This window comes from Halichoerus grypus, chromosome 6 (genome assembly GCF_964656455.1).
Source record: "Halichoerus grypus chromosome 6, mHalGry1.hap1.1, whole genome shotgun sequence".
Lineage (NCBI taxonomy): Eukaryota > Metazoa > Chordata > Mammalia > Carnivora > Phocidae > Halichoerus > Halichoerus grypus.
This window is the reverse complement of record NC_135717.1, coordinates 83,446,349-83,468,869: the sequence shown is the minus strand read 5'-3', so window position 1 is coordinate 83,468,869 and position 22,521 is coordinate 83,446,349. Positions and strand designations below refer to the sequence as shown.

At 40.8% G+C, this 22,521-nt stretch overlaps 1 protein-coding gene across 1 annotated transcript in view; it reads right to left on the bottom strand.

Moving 5' to 3' along the window:
- Nucleotides 1–308: 308 nt before the first annotated feature.
- Nucleotides 309–22,521, bottom strand: part of LOC118550880 (antigen WC1.1-like) — a 34,663-nt gene continuing 12,450 nt past the window's right edge. Inside the window, exons 3-15 of the mRNA XM_036116298.2 lie at nt 16,552–16,854; nt 16,140–16,457; nt 12,388–12,480; nt 11,998–12,312; nt 10,574–10,888; nt 4,581–4,622; nt 4,174–4,488; nt 3,904–3,936; nt 3,203–3,340; nt 2,727–2,819; nt 2,357–2,440; nt 1,705–1,842; nt 309–640 (exon numbers count right to left, since the gene is read on the bottom strand). Of these exons, the coding sequence (XP_035972191.2) occupies nt 495–640; nt 1,705–1,842; nt 2,357–2,440; nt 2,727–2,819; nt 3,203–3,340; nt 3,904–3,936; nt 4,174–4,488; nt 4,581–4,622; nt 10,574–10,888; nt 11,998–12,312; nt 12,388–12,480; nt 16,140–16,457; nt 16,552–16,854 (2,333 nt within the window). The 3' untranslated portion in view covers nt 309–494. The remainder of the gene's footprint in view (nt 641–1,704; nt 1,843–2,356; nt 2,441–2,726; nt 2,820–3,202; nt 3,341–3,903; nt 3,937–4,173; nt 4,489–4,580; nt 4,623–10,573; nt 10,889–11,997; nt 12,313–12,387; nt 12,481–16,139; nt 16,458–16,551; nt 16,855–22,521) is intronic.

Below are 22,521 nucleotides of genomic sequence, written 5' to 3'. Positions count from 1 at the left end.
TTGAAATTCCTACCCACGTCTAGTACCTAGGAATTGTTTAAAAACAGATGATACCACATCTCAAGGAAGAGCATACATGAATGTTCAGGATTGGTTTTTTCCCTGAGTTCATCTTGGTAGGAATGAGGGCATGAGTGTGGCCCAAGGTTAGAGTCCCTTGTCTAAGAAAGAGAGACTGGAACATTCATGAACTCAGGCAAAGTAAGGCCTTGAGTAGCCTATAGGGGAGGTAAGAAAACAGGTCAGTATACTCACCTTATATTTCCTTGGAGGGAAACTGTGAATCGAGATAAAATTGCTAAATAATCAACAAAGCAAAAAGTACTTTATTCAGAATATTTAATTTTAAGTAATTTCAGACGAGATCGGGCGCGCTCAGGGTGGGATGACCGTAGACTAAGTAATTTCATATAATACAATTATAAGTCAGCACTACTCTATTGAAATACAGGCAATTAGAATATCCGAGGCCTTATCTCATTTTTAATGCAACATCATGGGAAAACCATAGTGGATGTTCCAAGGGCATTTAGTTCAATGTCATCATACCCAGAGTTCACTTCTTCCCCCTGGAGCAGCCAGGGATTAGATTCTTCTTTCCCGGGACCAGCAACCCCTCTAGAGAACTGTAAAGAAGAGCCTGAAGCAGTAAAGAGAAGTTTGATTAGAACTGGGACGAAGGGACAGGACAGTGCCCCATGGTGGAAGCAAGTCAAGTAAGTGGTGATGATGAAGCATCAAGTAATGTTCAAGGAGACTCAGACAATTTAATATAGTTACAGTAAAGATATATCAAGGTCATCCTATCAGGATCCAGTCCATGTGGGTCTCTAGGAAACACTGTTATCACAGGAGATCTATGGCCAACACAGGTGCTCTATGAAGACATGTTTCTCAGCAGAGATGGCCCAAGAATGGTAAGAATCATAAGAAGGGACATGAAAATTTCTCCTTTCACAATTTACAGATCTGAATTCAGAAAGAGAAGGGCACAGGAGACCTGGAGAAATCTCAGGTCCTCACTGACAATCCCACTCTGCTCTTGATGGCCTTGACTTGTGTTCCCAAATGCCCACAAAAACAATCACAGGATCTCTTCCATACTTGCCACCTCCCCTGTGTCACACTGGCCCTCAAATGGAGAAACACTCTTCTCTGGAGAATGAGTGTCTTCATTTGACCACTGAAATGTCTGGAACAGATTGGCCCTTAACTGCCCAGAAATTCAGACTCTATAATCCACCATCATGGCTTTAATTTTCAAGGCTACCATATATCACAGACTTCGTACGTATTAGTGCTAACATATGATTGCAGTGCATCTCAAATTATTAAATGCCTCACAAATTCCAATATTGCAATATTTCTTAAATCTCTAAATGCCTTTCACATATGAGACAGCACAAAAATATTATCAGAACAGTCGTTCTATTTTTGGACTTGGTAAACTAATCTGTGTCTTAATGCAATCACCTCAAAGACGAAGTTATGGAGACGCAGATACCAAGAATATAGTGATGCTCCCCCTCCCCAAGGAATGTGAGAGCATGAAAGAAAGGAAGATGGTCAAAGGATATGAGATCATCTGAATTTTGAGATCATTTGAATTTTGAATCTATAGGAAGGATGAGCAATAAAGAGCTCAAATTCACCCTTTCCAGGACAGAGACAAAAGATTACAAGAGATCAACTAACCCCACTCACCTGTCTGAGAGGCCTTCATCCCATTCTCCTCCTCTGGGGGCACTTCCCCCTCACTCATCCAGGAGGCAGGAGGAGGCTCAGGCCCTGGTACCTCTTCAGCATTATCATAATCCTCACTAGGGGCATCAGTCCTCTGAGCTGGGGATTTTAAGGGCAGACAAAGGGGTCAGATGAAACCACAGTAAATGGGTTGGCTAGGTAATACCTAAAATCCCTTCTGCCGCAGAGATTCTGATGGCTGCTAAACAGAGGCACTATTCATTTCGTGTTTTAACAGGTCTTTTCCAAGGTCATATATTTCATTTTATGTGTCCATAAACCAGAAAAATAATCCAAACACCTCAATATTTCCTGATTAAAACTACATATTTCAAAGAAACTCTTACACCATTGTGCCTTACTAAAATATTTGGTCAATTACACTTTCCAGATGTTATTTTTCAAAACAATGTGTATTTGTTGCAACTGAATGAGGGTGGTTCTGGACACAGAAAGCCCAGCCTCACCATGAGGCACATCAGAGCAACCAGAGAAGGAGAGAAGAGACCCCTCTAATCCCAGTCAAAGGAAGACTGTCCCTCTTGAATCTCATCTCTATGAAGGGAAGTCCCCTGCCCCCAATACCCAGCCAAGGCAGATTCACCCCTACTACCTGCAGCAGATTGAAAGTCACTATTCTCCTCACCATCCCCAATGTAATATGGCAGTTTAGTCACGGAGTCATCTGACAGGGCCCCTAATGTGGAGAAAAAACATCACAAAACAAACAGAACACACCCTCTCACACCCATGGGACATGTGGTGAGGCTGAGAAGAAATGCTGGAGCATGATGTGTGGCTCCTGCAGTACAAAGAGAAGGCTCAGAGCTCACAGGGGCTCAGTAGGAACCCATTCTGCTGCCTTTGGAGGAGCTGCTTCTGTGAGCATGAGATAGGTATGGGGTCTGCAGAGAAGCCTTGGCTCACAGACAGTGGGGGGCTGACAACTAGAGGGCACAGGAGGGCAAGGCAGGGATACACACCATTGCTGCCCAGCAGATCTTCCTTCGTTGTCACAAGATAATCAATCTCCTCGTACACAGCCTCATTGAGAACATCTTCAAAACTGGGTAAGGCTGAGCAAACCACCAGCAAGTGAGAGATTGCCCCCTGAGTTCATCCTGAACCAACAAGCTAACCATTCTTCCCAGTGCTCACACAGGGAAAAAGCCTCAGGGCTGCCAGGACTCCTGCAGAGTCTCCTCATACCCCATGTACCATGTCTGCACCTCTCTCCCTTGTCTGACTCTGTGTCCACAGCTCAGCCCCTATTCTTTCTTGTCTCACAGAGAAGCCATGACTTATGAGTGTTCAATCCTAAGAGACTCTATAGATTCAGCCCTTAGAGTTTCATGTGGGGCAGATGGAGTTTTTCAAACACAGTTTCCCCCTCTCACACCTGGCCCCATCTCCTGCCTCCACACACTCCCCATGTCACCCTGTACCCCCCATAGCCCACCTCTGCGCTTTGCTCTCCATCTGTACGTCTGAGTCACCAGGATGACGAGGACCAGGAAGAGAAGGGCCCCCAGGATGAGGCAGAGCATCTCAGACAGGGAGAAGATGCCACGGACAAGATTTGGGCCTGGTCTGATCCCTAAGGAGAAGAAAGCAATAGGACTTGGAGTAGGGCACGGACCCAGGGAAACTCCTTTAGCATTTCCAGAGCACCCTGGACAAGTCCCAGCCTCAGACGTAACAGGATTGACTCTGACCCTGCTGGGCACTCCCCCAGGCCTTGTCCTGAGACAAACTGAACTCCACTCCAGTGAGGTCCAAGGGAGTGCTGGGCCAAGTCACACAACTGCAGCCCCCTTTCTTCGGGCTTCCCCAGACCAGAGCATCAAGCGACTCCTGGGATAGGCATCTAGCTGCAGAAAGGTGACACTCATGTTCTTGCTGTGGAGGAGTGACATTCATGGGCAAATGGGAAAACCTTAGGTTCTGTAACAGGAACCAGCCTCCCTTGGCCCAAGGGCAAGGGAAATTTGAAGGGAACTAGGGGAAGCTTCCCCAAGGAAAGATGCCCTAAGACCTCCCCACCAGCAGATGGTTCTTCAGGATCTTTCCTCTTCTGAGTTGGCTAATTCTGTCGGATTCCACAGAATAGGTCCCGAGAACCTGACTGTTCTGCCCTGCCTACAGATCGTGGCACTGTACCTGCTGTAGTAGACAGCAATATTGTTCTTCCACCTAGAGAGAAAAACAGGAGTGTGCAGTACAGTAACTGGTCAGAGTGCAGGGCAGCCCATTTTCCCTACCTGAGCCCTGAAATCACCCCTCAACTACCCCAACATTAATGTTGAGACCTCCTCCTCTCCTAGATCCAGGGCTGACAGCACCTAGATGCTTTCTGAATGCAAACTTCCCATTTTACCCTAGCCCACCCCATTGCCCCACCCTTGCTCCAGCTCAACCAGAGCCACTCACCAGAGCACCGCACTCCAGCATCCTCCTTGTGGTTGCAGTTGTTCTGCCCCCAGGAATCCGCAGCACAATCCCACAGGGAGGATTCCCTACCCCTGCACTGCACCTCATCCAGCCAGATGCTCCCATTTCCAGGCCCAAATGCTGCATTCTGCAGGGCCTCCAGGGCAGAGCCACAGCCCAGCTGCTGACACACCACCTCGGCCTCTGCCAGGCTCCACGAGTCATCACACACTGTGCCCCAGGAGCCCTCGTGCCAAACCTCCACTCGCCCTGAGCACACCGTGTCTCCTCCCCTCAGTCGGAGCTTCTCTTTGTCTGAAAAGGCAGCAACACCTTCTGTTACTGCCCCTGCTGGGAAGGAAAGAGCTCTTGGGAGCCAACAGGGGAGGCAGGAGGGGCTGATGTACCTGTGCAGGGGGCAGCAGTTGGACAGCTCTTGGGTCTCACTCCTGCAGAAGCAGACAAGGGGGAAGCGCTAGATCAGGGACAGCTGGGGGTGGTCTTGCCCCAAACAAGATTATTTAAAGTGCTTGGCTCAGTCCAAATGACAAGTGAAAATAACTGGCTTCGTAATTAATCTAACGGGCTGAGTTACTGAGACACTCACTAAATCATAGCCGATATCACCACCTGAAATTATTTTATCCATTTACTTGTTTATCACTTTCCACATTCCACAATAAATAAAACACAGACATGTGTGCATGTGCACACACACACAAACACACACACACAAGCTCCACAAAAGGAAATACCTTGCATGTCTTATTCACCTCTGTGTTTCTGCTATTAGGACATGCCTGCCACGTTGTATGCATTCACTCAACCAGTGTGCATTGAGAACCTTTTATAAATACTATGTATAGGGGCTTGATAAATATTTATCGAATGAATGGGTGAATAAAATCCAGTAAAACATAATTCCTTTAAATTCTTGCTAATAAGTAAGATAATAAAGGAAATACAAATTGATATTAATGGTTTGTGGTAATAATAGTGGGTATTTTGTTAATGTCCAGAATCACAGAAGCAATTTGCATTCAGTATTCCATTTATATTTTTAATGGGAAATTATATAACAGATTATAAACTTTCCTTATCTATTTTTCGTTATGACATGTGCACAAGCAAAGATTACTATATTAAGAGGATACTTTTTGTAAAGAACTGGAATAAGGAGGACTCAGAGAAAAATGGTTAAGTAGACAAATGGCTAAGTAGTAAGCAGAAATGTTTGCATGATACTCAAATATACTGACAAAAACTACATGGAGAGGGGACACAGATAACAAACATGGGACCAAAAAATGCATAAAAAATTGAAAACAAAGGAAAAACAGAAATTTGAAACAATACAAGAAAACAGAAGTATACGTGGTACTTGTCATAAAATATCAGAATTGGTATACTCTTTCCGTATCATCCTATCCAACTTTCTACCCTATGAACATCTCAGAAAATGATAGCAGGACCCTTTTTGGGTGGTTGCTCACTTTCAGGACTGGAGACTTCACTATCACTCAACTCATTGCGTTTAATTGTAGAGAATTATCATCAATGTAAGGTCTTATAGCTTAATATCCGTTTGGCTTTTCACAGGAACAAGAAAAGGAGGTGAGGAAAGAGAAGCAAGGAAGAGAGTGAGCCTCTGCCTTTGAAATATCTATCACCACGCTCTCCCTTGGCTGTGGACTTCAGACAACTCCCAAGATATACCTGAGCTGGCAGGGAAGGAGGAGGGGGAAACAAGGAACTGGAAAAGAATGTTGAGGGAGGGGAAAACACCGTAAAATGCAAAAAAAGTAAGGAAGGGAGGGAGGGAGGGAGGCAGAAAGGAAGGAAGGAGAAAGAAACCAGGAGCAAAGCAACTGTTATCCTTATTTCAGAGTTCAAATATTTTAGCATGAGACATAGGTTTTCTAAGCTTATTGATTTGGGAGCTTCTATATCATTTGGCTTTAGTTTAATACTCCAGTTTTTTATAAACCCAAGCATTTTCTCTAGATATGAAGAAGACAATTGAAAAGAGTCCCCAGAAGTAATTTGACAATTCTATTAAAATTTATGTGTGTGTGTATTCTTTGATCTAATAATATCAACATTGAGAGTAATCCTACAGTAAAAAACTCACCTGTATGTAGAAATACATGTACAAAAGGATTATTATGGAAGAGGGAGGAGAATCACCATGAGCTGCTCCAAGGGTAGGACTCTCGCTGATGGATGAAGGGTTTAAGGAGGCAGATTTATATTGTTTATAAAAAGGGAAAATCAAAACCAATCAGACTACCAATAAATAAGTAAATGATTACATGAACTGGACTAGCAATCTCTGATGACTGGAATATTATACCACTGATTTACAAATGAGTTAGATCTACCTGGAGGAATAGCCATGATATATTAAGCAATAGAAGCTAATATAACAATAATGTGTGTGATATAATCCCAATTTTGTAAAATCAAATAACAAGATACCATCAACATAAACCCTTTAAGGATATATGAGTTTGGATATGTTTCAATGAAAATGGATGATTTTGGAAAACAGTACTTACCAGTCCATTAATCCTGTTTACAACAGAAGGGTATAAATAGACAAGGGGTCATGGGCTGTGATTCATTTCTCTTTCTACATTTTTTGTATATATTCCCTGCTTACTATAAGTAAGCAGTGTTTTTGTAATTTAAGCGAACAAGAAAGGACCTGGTCTCTCTCTCTAAGCATAAAAGAAACTAGTGGAAAGAACACAATTTCCCTAGTGCCAAGCATGGTACAACCCCAGCAGGAGCAGATGTCACTGATTCAGGAAAGAAACACAAAGATAGGCAAAAATGGATATAAGGGAAGGTGCTGTCCATCCCATCGTGACTCCAGTGTTCTATTACCTGACAGTATTGTTCATTCCCCGAGGGGCCATCACAAGGTGAGATACCTTTATGGACCCAAATCTGCCTCCTTGCAACCCCCATCCATCAGCTGGTGTCCTGTCCCCTGGATCAGCTACTTCATGGTGATTCTTCTCCCTCTTCCATGGTAAAGTCCTTCAAAGTTCAACAATCAAGTTACATTTATTCTGGCATTTCTGCTAATTAGCCTAATTACAGACTTCTTATGACATGGTTTCTGGTTGTTTTTGCACTGGAGACACATGCCCTCAGACAATGAAGTGTGCCTGTGTCACTTCTCAAAGTAGATCACCCTATTACACAACAACAAATTAATCCACTTGGCAATTAAAATAAATCTATTTCCAGCATCGAATACTACACTTCAGCACCTTACTTCTCACTCTTTGCCCTTCACTGTTTCTCAAAAGCGTTGTATACAGTTCTAACCATCACCTTATTGATATTTTTATTTCTGGTTTCTACCCCACCTCAAAAATGTTCTCATTAAACAGTCAATAACATACAATGCCCAAAATCTATTGGGTACTTTTCAGCTCAAACGTTCTTGAAGCCTTAGTAGAATTTAATATATATCACCATCCCCCTTTCCTTGAAACTATTTTTTTAACCTGAGTTCCAGACATAGTATTTTCTGGGTTCTTATCTCTCTGTCTGCTCTGCATCCGATTCCATGTCAGTTCATAGAGCGTACCAGCTTTTAAAAGTTAGTGTTCCTTGGAGCCTGTCTTAGGAGCGTTTATATTCCCAGTGATCCCAACCACTCTTATCTAACAATGAGGTGGAGTGACTGCCAAGGGAAAGCAAAATGAGAAGGAATGAGAAGTGAACCTGCTGAACACTGCTAAAAGTTCATGAATACTGGAGAGAGAAAAGTCTCTTACCTTACCAATTCAGAGGAATGGTGGACCCTAACACTTAACTGGATGAGTTTAGAATAGTAGAAGAGGGAAAATTGTGAAGACTGTGAGTGGTTACTGACCATAGTTTCAGAAACATAGCTAAGGAGGAGAGAGAAGGGGGATGGGCAGTAGCAAGGAAGTCAAGGAAAACTGTTTGTTCAGGTATTTTTCAAGATGTGAGACACACAAACCCATATATATGAGAATAAACCAAGAGACAGGGGGCAGTCAATGGTGCAAATTAGAGGGAATAGAAGTGAAGACTTGGACAAGTGCAGTTAGGATCCACAGCCTCAGCAGAAGAGCTGGCCTAATACTAGGACTGAGGTCACTGATCCAGGAGGCCAAGTGAGTACAGAGTATGTGCAGAGACCACAGATAAGTAGACTTGGTAAAAAGGAGATGAGGAGTTGGCAGCTGACTTTTCTAGTTTTTCAATGAGATAAGAAGCAGATCATGATTTGAGAATAGATGGTGGGGATCAGGTGTTGACAATGTGAGGAGAGCAGAAAATATGTAAAATATAATTTTAAAGACAGGGCAAGCACACACACACACAAAAAGATAGGGCAAGCAAACATATTGAAGGAGTACAGTAGTACTCAGAGACACTGTGGAACTCCCATTAGAGATTGCGTCGGTGAATTCAAAAGTAGGCTAGCAACTTGACTATGCGTTATTTTCCTGCCTTTGCCTTAGTCCAGTGCAGACAAGGAGTACTCAGGCAGTTCACGTTAACCAGGTGAAGTTTGCCAGGTGCAGTTGACAAAGAGGAGGCAAGGGAGTTGAATAAATTTAAGGAGAATGATTATAATGTTGGATCATATTATCTAATCTGGCTAAGAAAAAAATGTGCAGACATGAGGGAAGTAGAAAAGTAAGAAAAACTGATAGGGGAAAAGACTGGGTATCTCCGTGGGGACAAGAAATTATTTGAAACAGAGCATTCTGGGTTAGGAGCCATAAAGATAGGAAGCATTGGTCAGATAACGGAATAAAGGAATCAAGATTTCAAGTTGTACAGCTACTGGTGGTCAGTGGTATATGCACAGGCAGAGATAGGATGGAAAGAAAGGTGCTTAGAAATGAGGAAGTCAATGAACTAAGAGGCCAGAATGCTGTCTCAGTTGTGTTTAAGGAGGTTGTAGTAAGTACCAATGGTTCCAGGAGTAAGACAGAGATGAGGAACCTGATGAGTCTGGTACTGCAGTCTTCAGTGGACAAGGGGAGTGACCAGAAGATTAGGATGATGACAGCAACAAGTACAAGTACTAGGCGGTATTGTCTCATGGCATGAATTTCAAGTAGCTGGATGTTGAGAAGAGAGACAGAAGGGGAATTGTTGAAAGTGACAACTGAGAGCGAGAAGTATACCTATTCCAAGTCTCGGCCCAGAGAAAAGTGTGTTGAGAGAAAAAAAGGAGCCTCCGGTTGACAGGGAAATCAGTGTTTTCAGGGAAAAGTCAGGTTTTGATCAGAACGTGAAAGTGAAGGGAACTTGGAGGGCATAAGAGAGTTTGAAGAGGATGGGCTCCAAATTCCAGCAGGTTCTGCAAAACATTTTGAGAGGGTGAGATGAGGGGGACAGATTAAGCACATGGTAGTTAATGAAAGGCCCAGAGGATACAGGATCAGCCCCCAAAAACTGTGAACCTGAGGGTCTCTTAGAAGAGACAAATTCAAGCAGAAAGTCATGGGGACATGAGGCCACTGACTTCTCAGCAGTTCTCCATGATGAGGCAGCCAAGAAGATAAATTCCTCTTTAACAGGAATGTCTTCCTGGGCCCTGACTCAGAGAGGTCTCTGGCTCTGCTCATCATTCCAGGGGAACCCTGCAGCCCTTTCCCTCATCCTTTTCAGCTCTGGCCATGATGGGATTTTCTCAGTGCCTCAAAGACACCATGTTTCCTCCCACCTCAGTATGTACACTGACCCAAGTAATCTCTCCACTTTCTTCCTCTGAGAAACTCTTACCCTTCAGCTTTCCATCTAAGTATTTCTTCTTTTACCCCAACTCCACACTTCCACAGCACTTTCTAACTCTTCATGAAATTTCTGCCTAATGAGAGTTTTCAACACTGGACTGTAAGCTCCGTGATAGTGGAGACTATATTTTCTTCTCTTCTCCATCCTCCTACCTGCAGCATAAATTTGTGCCTAGAAGGCACTCAGTCACTATGTACCAACAGACTGACTGAAGAACCAATCTGATTGGTGCCAATTGGCGTCTGGCATTCCAGAGTAAAATACCATTAGTTTAAGAGACAAAACAATCAGGGTTGATTCCTCATTGACCCTTATTTACTTTAATGTGTTGGGATATCACTTAACTATTCCTAATTAATAGCAATTGCTTAGAAAGTTGATCAGGGTATTGCTTATGTTCAATGCAATCCTTCTGGTATTTTTCATGAAACACAAGTTTCCTTATTTTTTACTGTGAAACAAGATTGGAAAATGTAAGTTAAATAATCATCCAAACTTCATTTGTAGTCTTATCTTAAACTCATCCCTTAGATTTGAAGATATAAATCTCACTAACAACATCCTACAGGACTGGGACAGACACATAGAAACAGTAAGTTACCTGCACACGAGATATAAGCTTCCTCTTTTGAAGAGCATGAGTTTCGTCTCCAGGAGTCAGAAGGACATTGCCAGAGAGAGGAATCAGTTTTCCGACACTGGATTTGATCCACCCACCGAAGTCTAGAACCTTCCCTGGGAACTATGGAAGAGTTGAGGGTCCCACTGTTTCCACAGCCAAGCTGTCTACAGATGATGGACAAGGTGATGTCTGCCATGTGGCTGTGGCAGACACTGCCCCACGTCCCATTGTAGAAAACTTCCAGCCACCCAGCACACTGCTGGTCCTCGCTTACCAGCCTGAGGTTCAGGAAGTCTAAATATGAAAGGGGAGAGAGGGGGAAACAGTCCACAGTAAACATTCCACTCAACGCTCTTGATTTTTTTTCTCCATGCCTGTGATTGTGAACACTCATCACTGCCTCTTCTGAGGAAGCACCCACTAGGTGGCAAGACTGAAACTGATCTCCCTTTTAACTGATTTTGTGCGTTTGTGTCTGTGTTTCTATTTCCACCACAATGATGTAGTAGAATATGAACAGAGAGGCATACCCACCTGGGTACTCTACGCAGAGGGAAAGCTGAATCCTGCTTCCTGACAAAACTTCTGACAGAGTATGTGAAAGGGAGTGTGGAAAGTGGGGTGGTAGGCAGAATAATGGCCCCCCCAAGGTGTTGTGCAAATATGTTACCTTACATGTCAAAGGAGACTTTACAGATGTGATTAAGGTAAGGACCTTGGGATGGCGAGATTAACCTGGAGTAGCGCAGGTTAACCAGGTGAGCCCAAATCCAATCACATCTTTAGACCTAATATCCTTAAAAATGGGAAGTCTTTCCCAGCTTCAGTCGGGGAAACATGACTGTGGAAGAATGGTCAGAGGGAGGCCACGCTGTCAGCTTGAAGAGAAAGAAAGGGAGATACCTACCAGCCAGTGACTGCACATGGCCTTCAGAAACTAGACAAGACAGGGAAAAGGAATCTCCCCCAGAGCCTCCAGAGAGAATGCAGCCCTGCTGACACCTTGATTTTAGCCCAGTGAGACCCTTGTTGGACTTCTCACATGCAAAACTATAAATTAGTAAGTTTGTGTTGTTTCTACCACTAATTCTGTGGTAATGCGTTTCATCAGCAATAGGATCTCAAGACTTTACCACCATGGAGAACTGAAGATCGAGCCCTGCTTTCCAATGGGAACTGTAGGAAATGGCTCTGTCAGGAGCTCTTACTGAGAAAGAAGGACCTGAACATCAGCTGCCGCAGAAGGAAAAGAAAGCACCTAATCTTCATTTCTAGGAAGACAGGCAGTGTGGAAGGAAGTCTTCCTCTCCTCTGGCCCTTCAGCAACACCCCTCAGGGCTCAGACTCCCATCCTCCATAGCCCCCACCTCCTGGCCCAGCCTGTGGACAGCGTGCGGGCAGACCTGAGCAGATGACCCCTGCGTCCTCCTTGTGTCTGCAGTTGTGCTGGCCCCAGCCCTGGGAAGGGCACTTCCAAATGTGGGACTCCTTTCCTGTGCACATCAGGTCGTCCAGCCAGATAGGGTCTGATCCCTCCCCGAAGTGAGCAGAGACTGTGGCATTGAGGGCTGCCCCGCAGCCCAGCTGTCTGCACACCACATGGGCATCCCTCAGGTCCCAGCTGTCATCACAGATGGTGCCCCAGGAGCCCTGGTGAAGGATCTCCACTCTGCCGGCGCAGGGACCGCTGCCATCCACCAGGCGGAGCTGTCTGCGATCTGAGGAGAGAATCAGGCCACTGGAGCATTTCACAGGAAAGGAGAAGGGCTTTCTGGTCCCCTGGGACCCCTCACCTGAGCAGGTGGCAGCACTCTCCCGTGAGGCTGCAGAGCCTGCGGGTTCTGACACAGAGTCGTTGCACTGGGGCAGCACCTGGGTCTGGTTTCCTGCAGAAACAGCATGGTCAGAGGGTTGGTAGGGTTGAGGAACAGGAAACTGAATTAAACTAAAGAGGAACCTAGGGCTGAGATGAAAGCTGTAACATAACAGTAATGTTACCATAATTTTAGACTTCACCTCTTTATGGAAAGTTCTGCTTCTGACAATGCCAGATTAGTTTCAAGCCAAGTGCTTCACTAAGAATGAATTTTTGAAAGTAGGGATATATCAGTATTGCTTGAAAGTGGTGAAGAGCTACCAAGACAGTGAGAATTTTTGGAGCCAAGCTCTGAGAGAAAAGTAAAGGGCAGACGTGAGCCACTTGCCCCTTGAGTCCTTTGTCAATTCAAAGATTATAGCTAAGAGGCTGAAAAGTTCAGGAGAGATTTTGCCAGACTCATAGGGCTCAGAGGGTACAATGTATAATTCAGGGTCAGCCAAGGAGGACGCACCCCGAAACCAGAGCCTTTGTACCATAGAAGGAAAAGTGAACTAAAAGTAGACTATTCTTCAGAGGGATAGATGCCCAGTGTCTAAGTGCTTCAATTCCCTTAAACAAAGTGATCTGTCCATAATCATTTGCCAGGAGGAAGGAAAATAAAATCCTTCCTGAAAGATTTCTATAATTTTTCATCTAAGATGTCTGTCAATCAAAAATACCCGGGCAAGGGGTGCCTGGCTGGCTCAGTCTGTAGAACATGCAACTCTTGATCTCAGGGTTGTGAATTCGATCCCCACAGCAGAGGTAGAGATTACATTTAAAATAAATTAAAATGTAAAAAAAATACTCAGCCATAAAAGAGAAGAGATTTGACAAAAATCCAGAAGGATAAAAGAGGCACTGGAAAGAAATTTACAGGGTATCCAGTTATTAGAGTAACCTGACAAGGAGTTTAAATTACCATGATTGAAATGTTCAGGGAATTAAAGATAGAATTTTGAAAGAGAAATATTAACAAAAAATCAAATAAAAATTCTAGAACTGAAAAAGTCAATATTTGAAATAAGAACTCAAAGGGTGAGTATAATAGCCCATTAGATCAGGACAAGATAGAAATAGTAAAATGGAAAATCAGAAGGAAATACAACAAAAATGAGGCCCAGAAAGGCCAAAAAGTGGAAAATATAAGCAAGGACACCAAGTCATGCTGAAAAAGTCTAACATTCATATTTACTAAGTCCTAGATATATAAAGGCACAATGTACAGAACTAAAAGTAGAAATTCAAAAATCCACAATCACTTATTTCATATACCTTGGTGGTTTTTAAACATACCCCAAAATCTTTGATACTGCATCCTTGGAGAGGTGGGCATCTGTGCTTCCTTCCCTTGAATTTTGGCTGGCCTTCACCAGTTGTTTGTAAGCAATGGAATGCAGTGAAAGTAATACTACTTGACTTTCAAAACTAGGTGAGAAAAGTCAGGCAGCCTCCCCTGAACTCACTTAGGACATTTGCTTCTGGGGAAATCTACCCTGAGGAGACTATTGTGCTGGAGAGACTATCATATGCAGGTGTTCAGGTCAACAACCCAGCTGAACATTCCAGCTGCCAGACATGTCAATGCGCCATCCTGGATTCCCAGTTTGTATCCAGCAATGTTATAATTAGACTGTAACTTCTAATAATCTAACTATAGATTCTTTAGGGTTTTCTGCACTTAAGCAATTTTTGGAATCATGTTGTAAGTTTTATTTCTTCCTTTCTAGTTCTTATACTTTTAATTTTTTTTTTGCTCTCTAAAATTGGTAGTAGATATTAATATCATCTCCATCATCCCAGGGAAAAAATATTTCAATATTTCACCATTAGTGTGAAATTTGCTCTGGATTTTTGTTGTATGGCCTTTAACAGACTGAAGGAAATTCCTTCTATTTTCAATATGCTAAGAGATGTTATCATGCTTCTTGAATCTTTTCAAATGTCTTTCCACCTCTGATGAAAAGATTATGTGTTCCTTTTTTGTTTAGTTTTGTTAATTGGTATATTTTATACTAACTGCATTTCTGGAACAAACTCTATTTGGTTGTGGTGTATTAATTTTTGTACATCTCTAGATTCAATTTGCTAACATTTTCTTCATGAATACTGCATGCATATAGGAAAATTGCTCTGCAATTCACCTTTGTTCTAATGTCCCAGTCAGATTTTTATATTTATGGTCCTTTCTGATATTTACATGATTCTTGCAACTTTTCTGTAAGTTTGTGTTTATTAAAAATAAAAAGTTTAGTACACAGGGAAAAAAGAAGAATTAACACCCAATCTTCCAAAGAACTAAAAAGAGAGAATAATTCCTACCTCACTTATAAGAGTTGGAAAAGTGTGTCTGTAGGAGGTGGTAAACTCAGGAGTCTCTTATGTCACCATCTTGGATTAGATCATCAAGGTTTTTTTGGTGAAAAATGACAAGCTAATTCTAAAATTTATATGGAAAAGACCAAGAATGATCAACACAATTGAGAAGAAAGACAACAAAGTTTAGAGGTGTAACTTTACCACATATCAAGACATACTACAAAGTTATAATAATTTCTGAACTGGGGCATTCATGCCAGAATAGACAAGGAAACAATAGAACAGATTAGAGTCCAGAAGAAGACTCAGACATACTATAGACTCATTATGACAAAGGTGGCACTGAAAGTGTCTTTTTACGGAAGCATTCTGAGTCTATTGGATATTCGTATAAAAATATGAAATTTGATGCCTACCACATATGAAAATCAATTCCAGGACTATACAATTATACGTGAAATAAAGATAACTAAACCATAGAGGAATATCTTCAGGATCTTAGGGTAGACAAAGTTCTCTTCAAAGGACATAAGAAGCTCTTTATGCAAAAAAAAAAAAAAAGTTGATAAACTGAACCTTGTTAAAGTGAGGGAGCTTGGCTTATCAACAAACACCATTAAGAGAGTAAAAAGAAAGGCAAGAGTTAAACACCCAAAATAAATACATACATATTTGTACCACAAGTCATTGTCACAACTATCTATAACATTACTACTTGTAATAATTAAGAACTGGAGATAAATCAAAACTCCGCCATCAGTTGATGGCTCAATCCCTGGTGACATGGTCATTCAATGGGATACTTTACAATAATAAAAATGCGTGAGGCACTGCTATAAACAACGACATGCATGAATTGCACACATGGTATGGAATCAAAGAAGTTAGACGCAAAATGAAACATACTATATGATTTTATATGAAGTTCAAAATAGAAAAAACTATTCTATAGCATAGAAGTGAGGAGACTGGTTTTCTTCAGACAGGAGGGTGGGCATAGTGACTCGTAGGGTATGAATGTGGCTTCTGGGGTCCTGCTAATGATCTCTTTGTTGATTTGGGTTGGGGTTACACAATTACTGTGTACACACTTACTACTTACATACTTTCTCTGTAAATAATACTCAGCTATATTTAAATAATAGTGTTAATTTTAAAAGATATCCCTCTTAATATGAAGAGAAATGAAATCAATGAAGAGATGTATCAATATGTATCAATCAATATGAAGAGAAATATCAATGAAAAGAACCATATTTTATCATGGATTATCTCATTTTTAAAATAATTTTTCCACACTCTCTGCTCTTAGGGACATTTCACTCAAGGAGCATCCTGAGTACCAGTTAGTCCTTTCCTCTCTCTTACCTGAAGAGATCACCGAGGCTGTGTTTCCACGGGTACAAGCAGGAATGCCCAGGGCAGTCACAGGGCAATTCCACAAAAAAGACTCAGCCCCTGAGCAGTGAAACCGAGCTTCCCAAATCTTATCACCTCCTTCCACAGAGTATCCTCCTTCTGGAGTAGAGACAGCGACTCCACAGCCAAGCTGTTGACAAACAACATTGGCATTGGCCATATTCCAGTGTGAGGCGCAAAGCATTTTCCAGTGTCCAGAAATATGCATCTCCACTTGTCCCTCACACTGAGAGATGCCATCTTTCATGAGCCGGACTTCTGTGTACACTAGTAGGAGAAGACAAGATTTCAGCCAAATCTCATGTCTTTTTTACCCTGGGAGAGTATTGTGGCGAGGTTGAAGTCCCACTCTGCATCTCACCTGAACAGAAAACTTGAACAGCCCCACGGTGGCAAGCACCTCCTGGACAGGACTCACTGTGGCAAAACCAGAGCTCAGGTTCATGTCCCTTACACTGGAATTCTTTAGGCCAGACTCTATCTGACTCTCTGAAGGACACATCCCCCAGGAAAGAAACAGCTTTGCCACACCCTAGCTCTGCACATATGACCTGGGCGGTGAGTAATGTAAAGTTCCCATCGGACAATGGAACCCAGTCTTTTCCAGAATGCACTTCCACCTGCCCTAAGCAGGGTCCATCCCCTCCAACTAGACGCACAAATCCTAAAAGAAAAAAGAAAACCAAACCAAGTAAGTGTTCATGATTCTTGCTTGGCAGTTAGAAGTGACATGTCATGGACAATGGTATATGACCATGACATGTCATAATAAAAGTTTTCTTTTCCCAGGCATTGGGAATGAGGAGAGGACTTAATAGTTGGTGTCAGAATGGGACCTCCATGAGTCAGTTTCTGAAGACAGATTATTTGGAGTAGCTGAATACTAGGAAAATATATTTTGGGGTTGGTTAGAGAAGCGAATTCCTCATCTGAGCCCAAGGAAACTGCATAATATGTAGGCATTCAAACTTGAGTACAGAAGTATGAAGAACAAAACCAAACCAGAGAGATATGGGCTATAAGACGGTAGAGATCTATCAGCCAGACAAGGTTAGAAAGTCATCCTGAGACTTGTGGGGCTCAAATTCTGGTCAGATTTCTTTCCCAGGAGACAACCCTCAAGTGACTGGAAGATAGGGAAAACCATGAGGTCTGTATCCATGAATGCATGACAGCCTATAGACAGACTCAATATTAGAAATATAGACTTTATAACCAATCTATAATTGTGAGTACAAATTTTATCTATCTGATAATTTTTTATGGCAAAATATTCCATGAACTTCTTATGTTACCTAAGTGGGAAAGAAGATGAATCTGGATGTTAAGAAAGCTCAGAGAGTCGGGAGAGGAAGGGCGTGGTTCGAGCTGTCTCTCTTGAAACCCTAGGATATAAAAATAGCCTCCTTCCAATCCATGAACACAAGATAACTTTTCCATTTATTTGTATATTCTTTCATTTTCTTCATCAATGTTTTACTTTTTTTTAATTTTTAAAGAGTAAGCATTAAAAACATGCAGAAATTAGACAGATGATTGAATTAGCTGACAAAGTCTTTAAACCATTTATATAAATATACTCAATGAAACATAAAGCAGATTTTTAAAAACTAGAAAAAAACTAAATGGAACTTCTAAAACTGAAAAATACAATATCTGGAATGAGAAATTATCTAGATTAACTTACAAGAGATTAGACATTGCAGAATAAAAGAATTATGAAGTTAAACAGAGAACAACAGAAGCTTTCTCTCTGAAGCACAAAGAGAGAAGATAGAAAAATCACCTGTGAAAATGCATTTCAAAACTGAATGAAGATAAAAATGTCTTCAAATAAATAAAAAATGACAGAACTTGAGGCCACCAGAACTGCATTACACAAAAGTGTTACAGAAAGTTCTTCAAGCTAAAGGAAAATAGTAACAGATGAAAACGTGGATCTACCCAAAGCTATAAAGACTACTGTAAATGATAAATCTGTGGGTAAATATAAAAAACTTTGTCTCATTTTTAAAATAATAGAATATTTCAGACAAATATAACAGCAATGTGTTATAAGATTTACAATATATTTATAAGTAAAATCTGTGACAATAGCACAAATGACAAGAAGAGGGAAATGGAAGTATACCGTGGTAAGGTCTCCCATTATATATTGTGATATAATATTATTTGAAGTTAAAATACGATTGAAGAGTAATAATTTTAACATTATGGTAAATCTAAAAAACATTAGAATTACCACAAAGAATACATTAGATATGATATATCTAATAAACCAACAGAGTAAATAAAATAGAATACTAAAAATACTCAAAGATTAAAATAGGAACAAAGAATACATAAGACAAATAGCAAGTTAGTAGACTTAAACCCAAGCATATCAATAATTACATTAAATTGAAATAATTTAAATACTCCAAATAAAAGCAAGATACTGAATAGAAGTAAGACACCACTTCAATTATATCTCAATAAAACTAGGGAAAAGGAGTAAGACTCACCATATACTGTCCACAAAAACATATATACATTAAATATAAACACAGAAACAGGGGTGCCTGGGTGGCTCAGTCAGTTAAGCATTTGAGTCTTGATTTTAGCTCACGTCATGATCTCAGGGTCGTGAGATCAAGCCCTGCATCTGGCTCCACACTGAGCATGGAGCCTGCTTGAGATTCTCTCTCCCTCTCCCTCTGCCCTTCCCCCGCCTCTTTAAAATAAAATTAATATTAAAAAAATAAATACAGAAACATATTTAAAGTGTCAGAAAAGATAGACCATGCAAGTACTAATCAAAGAAAGCTGTTGTTTTCTTTTTTTTTTAAAGATTTTATTTATTTATTCATGAGAGAGATATATATATAGAGAGAGAGAAGCAGAGGGAGAAGCAGGCTCCCAAGGAGCAGGGAGCCCGATGCGGGACTCGATCCCAGGACCCTGGGATCATGACCTGAGGTGAAGGCAGACACTTAACCATCTGAGCCACCCAGGCGCCCGAAAGCTGTTGTTTTCTATGTTGATATCAGACAAACTAAGACTATAGGGCAAGGAATATATTTAAAAATAAAGAAGAAATATTTCATAATGATAAAATACAAAAGAAATCATGTAATATCAAACTTAGTGGGATACTGCTAAAGCAGTGCTTAGAAGAAAATCTAGAGCCTTGACACTTCCTTAATGCATATATTAGAATACAAAACCTTGTTGGTGGGAATGCAAACTGGTACAGCCATGCTGGAAAACAGTATGGAGGTTCCTCAAAAAGTTAAATATAGAGCTACCTTATGACCCAGCAATTGCACTACTAGGTATTTATCCCAAAGATACAGATGTAGTGAAAAGAAGGGGCACATGCACCCCAATGTTCATAACAGCAATGTCCACAATAGCCAAACTGTGGAAGGAGCTGAGATGCCCTTCAACAGATGAATGGATAAAAAAGATGTGGTTCACATGAGAGACGATGGACTCTGAAAAACAAACTGAGGGTTCTAGAGGGGAGGGGGGTGGGAGGATGGGTTAGCCTGGTGATGGGTATTAAAGAGGGCACATTCTGCATGGAGCACTGGGTGTTATACAAACAATGAATCGTGGAACACTACACCAAAAACTAATGATGTAATGTATGGTGATTAACATAACAATAAAAAATCAACTGCCAAAAAAAAGAAAAAAGAAAAAAGAAGATGTGGTTCATATATACAATGGAATATTATTCAGCCATCAGAAAGGATGAATAACTACCATTTGCATCGACATGGATGGAACTGGAGGGGATTATGCTAAGTGAAGTAAGTCAAGCAGAGAAAGACAATTATCATATGGTTTCACTCATATGTGGAACATAAGCAATAGCACAGAGGAGGGGAAGGGAAGGAAAATCAGAAGGTGGAGAAATCAGAGAGGGAGATGAACCATGAGAGACTATGGACCCCAGGAAACAAACTGAGGGTTTCAGAGGGGAGGAGGTTGGGGGGGTGACAGGGTGATGGGTATTAAAGAGGGCATGTGTTGTGATGAGCAGTGGATGTTATACATAACTAATGAATCATTGAATACTACATCAAAAACTAATGATGTACTATACAGTGGCTAACAACATAATAAAAAAAGAGGATAGTTTAGCTAAGAAAATTTAAATAGGGCCACACATAAAAAAATAGAATACAAAGGAAAAATTAAATATAAATATCTAAGAATCCAACTCAAGAATCTACAAAAATAACAGCAAATCATAACCTAAAGAGAAGAATGTAAACTAAGAATTCAAATTAATGAAATAGAAAACAATTACAATAAAGAAAATCAACAGGGTTCACTGGTGATTCTTTTTAAAAGAATAATAAAACTGATAATCTTCTAGTAGATCCGATCAAGAAAAAATGAGAAAATACACAAATTAACAATATCAGGGATGAAAAGGGGGTTATCATTATGGATCCTATCAATATGTAAAAGATAATAAGATATGAACAAGTTTTGTTCTAATTTGAAAATTTTATTTATAATAGGATGAGTCCTTGAAAACTAATTACTTGAAAAACACAATTTACCAAAAACTGGTACAAAAAGAAATGGAAAATCTAAGTACTCCTTTGTTAAAGAAATAGAACTCATAATATATTGGGGCACTGGGTGGCTCTGTCAGTTAAGCATCTGCCTTCAGCTCAGGGCTCAGATTGTGGTCCGGGGTCCAGGGATCAAGCCCCTTGTGGGGCTCCCTGCTCAGCAGGGAGCCTGCTTCTCCTTCTCCCTCTGCCCTTTCCCCCCTGGCTTCTGCTCACTCTCTCTCTCATACTCTCTCTCTCTCTCAAATAAATAAATAAAATCTTAAAAAAAAAGAAATAGAACTCATACTATAAAAATTTCCCACAAAGAAAATTGCAAGCTTCAAATACCTGCACTTCCTCGGAGCTCAAGAACAACTCCTGCATCAGCACAGAGGAAGAGAGGGAGAGAGGAAAGGAGAACAAGAAGTCTAAAACAGAAGCTGTAGTCAATATATGAATTAACATGGACCTTCAGTCCCCAACCTCCCCTCCTGAAGTTAATTGCGTCTTCATCCCCTTCTCATTCTGTACCTCAGTGATGTAGCCCTTCTCAATTTGTGAAGCCCCCCCCAATCTTCCCCCCCTCCCCCGAACCCTCTGAAATCCCCTTTTTCTTTCAAACAAGCTCCTCTATACTCTTCACAGATCATTCTTTCTACCTCTGGATTTCTGCTAAACACAACACTTTATTTCTAACAATTCTACTAGGAGGCTGGAATTTCTCTTTCATACCCCTTTCCTAAAATCGACAAAAGGAATTCCAAGAATTCAATTTAAATTTAAAATTTTGCAAAAACATGGTTTCCTATTCTTATCAATGTTACATCACCACCACTTTGACTTCCCTTTACATCATTAAAACATGTTCTGGAAAATATAGAACCAGATGGAGAGTAGAAACTGATGACAAAGAGATTAGTCAAAGAAAACTGAAACAGTTCATTAAAATATGAGAATTTAAATTAAAGCAATGGTAATGGTAATCAGGGAGTAAAAACCAAAATTAAAGTTTAGATGCCATTCCACTCTCAAACTCTTTTTATTTTTATGTGTACCTTAACTGGAATTAATATCAAAAGCATCAATTTTCTTAAGATAGTAATAGAAGTTCCAACATCACACACTCTATTTTTACTCAGATACTGATTTATCAAAATAAGGCAAGTCCCCTGTAGTGTTTCCACAAGTTTATCTGCAGTTGATACCATGATTAGGACATTGTGACAATCAGGAATGTTACCTGAAATGCCAGAAAACAAGTTTTCTTAAAAAAAATCCTAACTGAAGGTAGTAAACTCAAATGCCCCTTGAAAATATTTTTTTAAATAATAATAAAGAGGATGGGAGGAAACTTTTGAGATTATAGATAGCTTTATGGCACAGATTGTGCTAATACTTTCACAGATGTATACTTACCTCCAAACTCATCAAGTTGTATACATTCAATAAATACAGGTATTTTTTTTGCATCAATCATACCTCAAAAAAAATAAATAATTGTACTTTTAAGGACCTGAATTAATATCATCGAAGATCCACTGAAGTTACAATTTGAAAAAATCACTTTTCCAGTGATCTTCATGCAGATCACAAAAATGCTGACTGGCTATAGGATCATGCTGTTAGGTTGCTATAGACCTAGTCAAATGTACTCATATCTCCACATTTCTCACCACTCCATCAGATGGGATGGCCCTTTTTTAAGACCCAACAACCTACCTTAGGGAATTCACTGTGATATCTGATAATATCTTCCTCAAGTCAAGCTGTCTGAT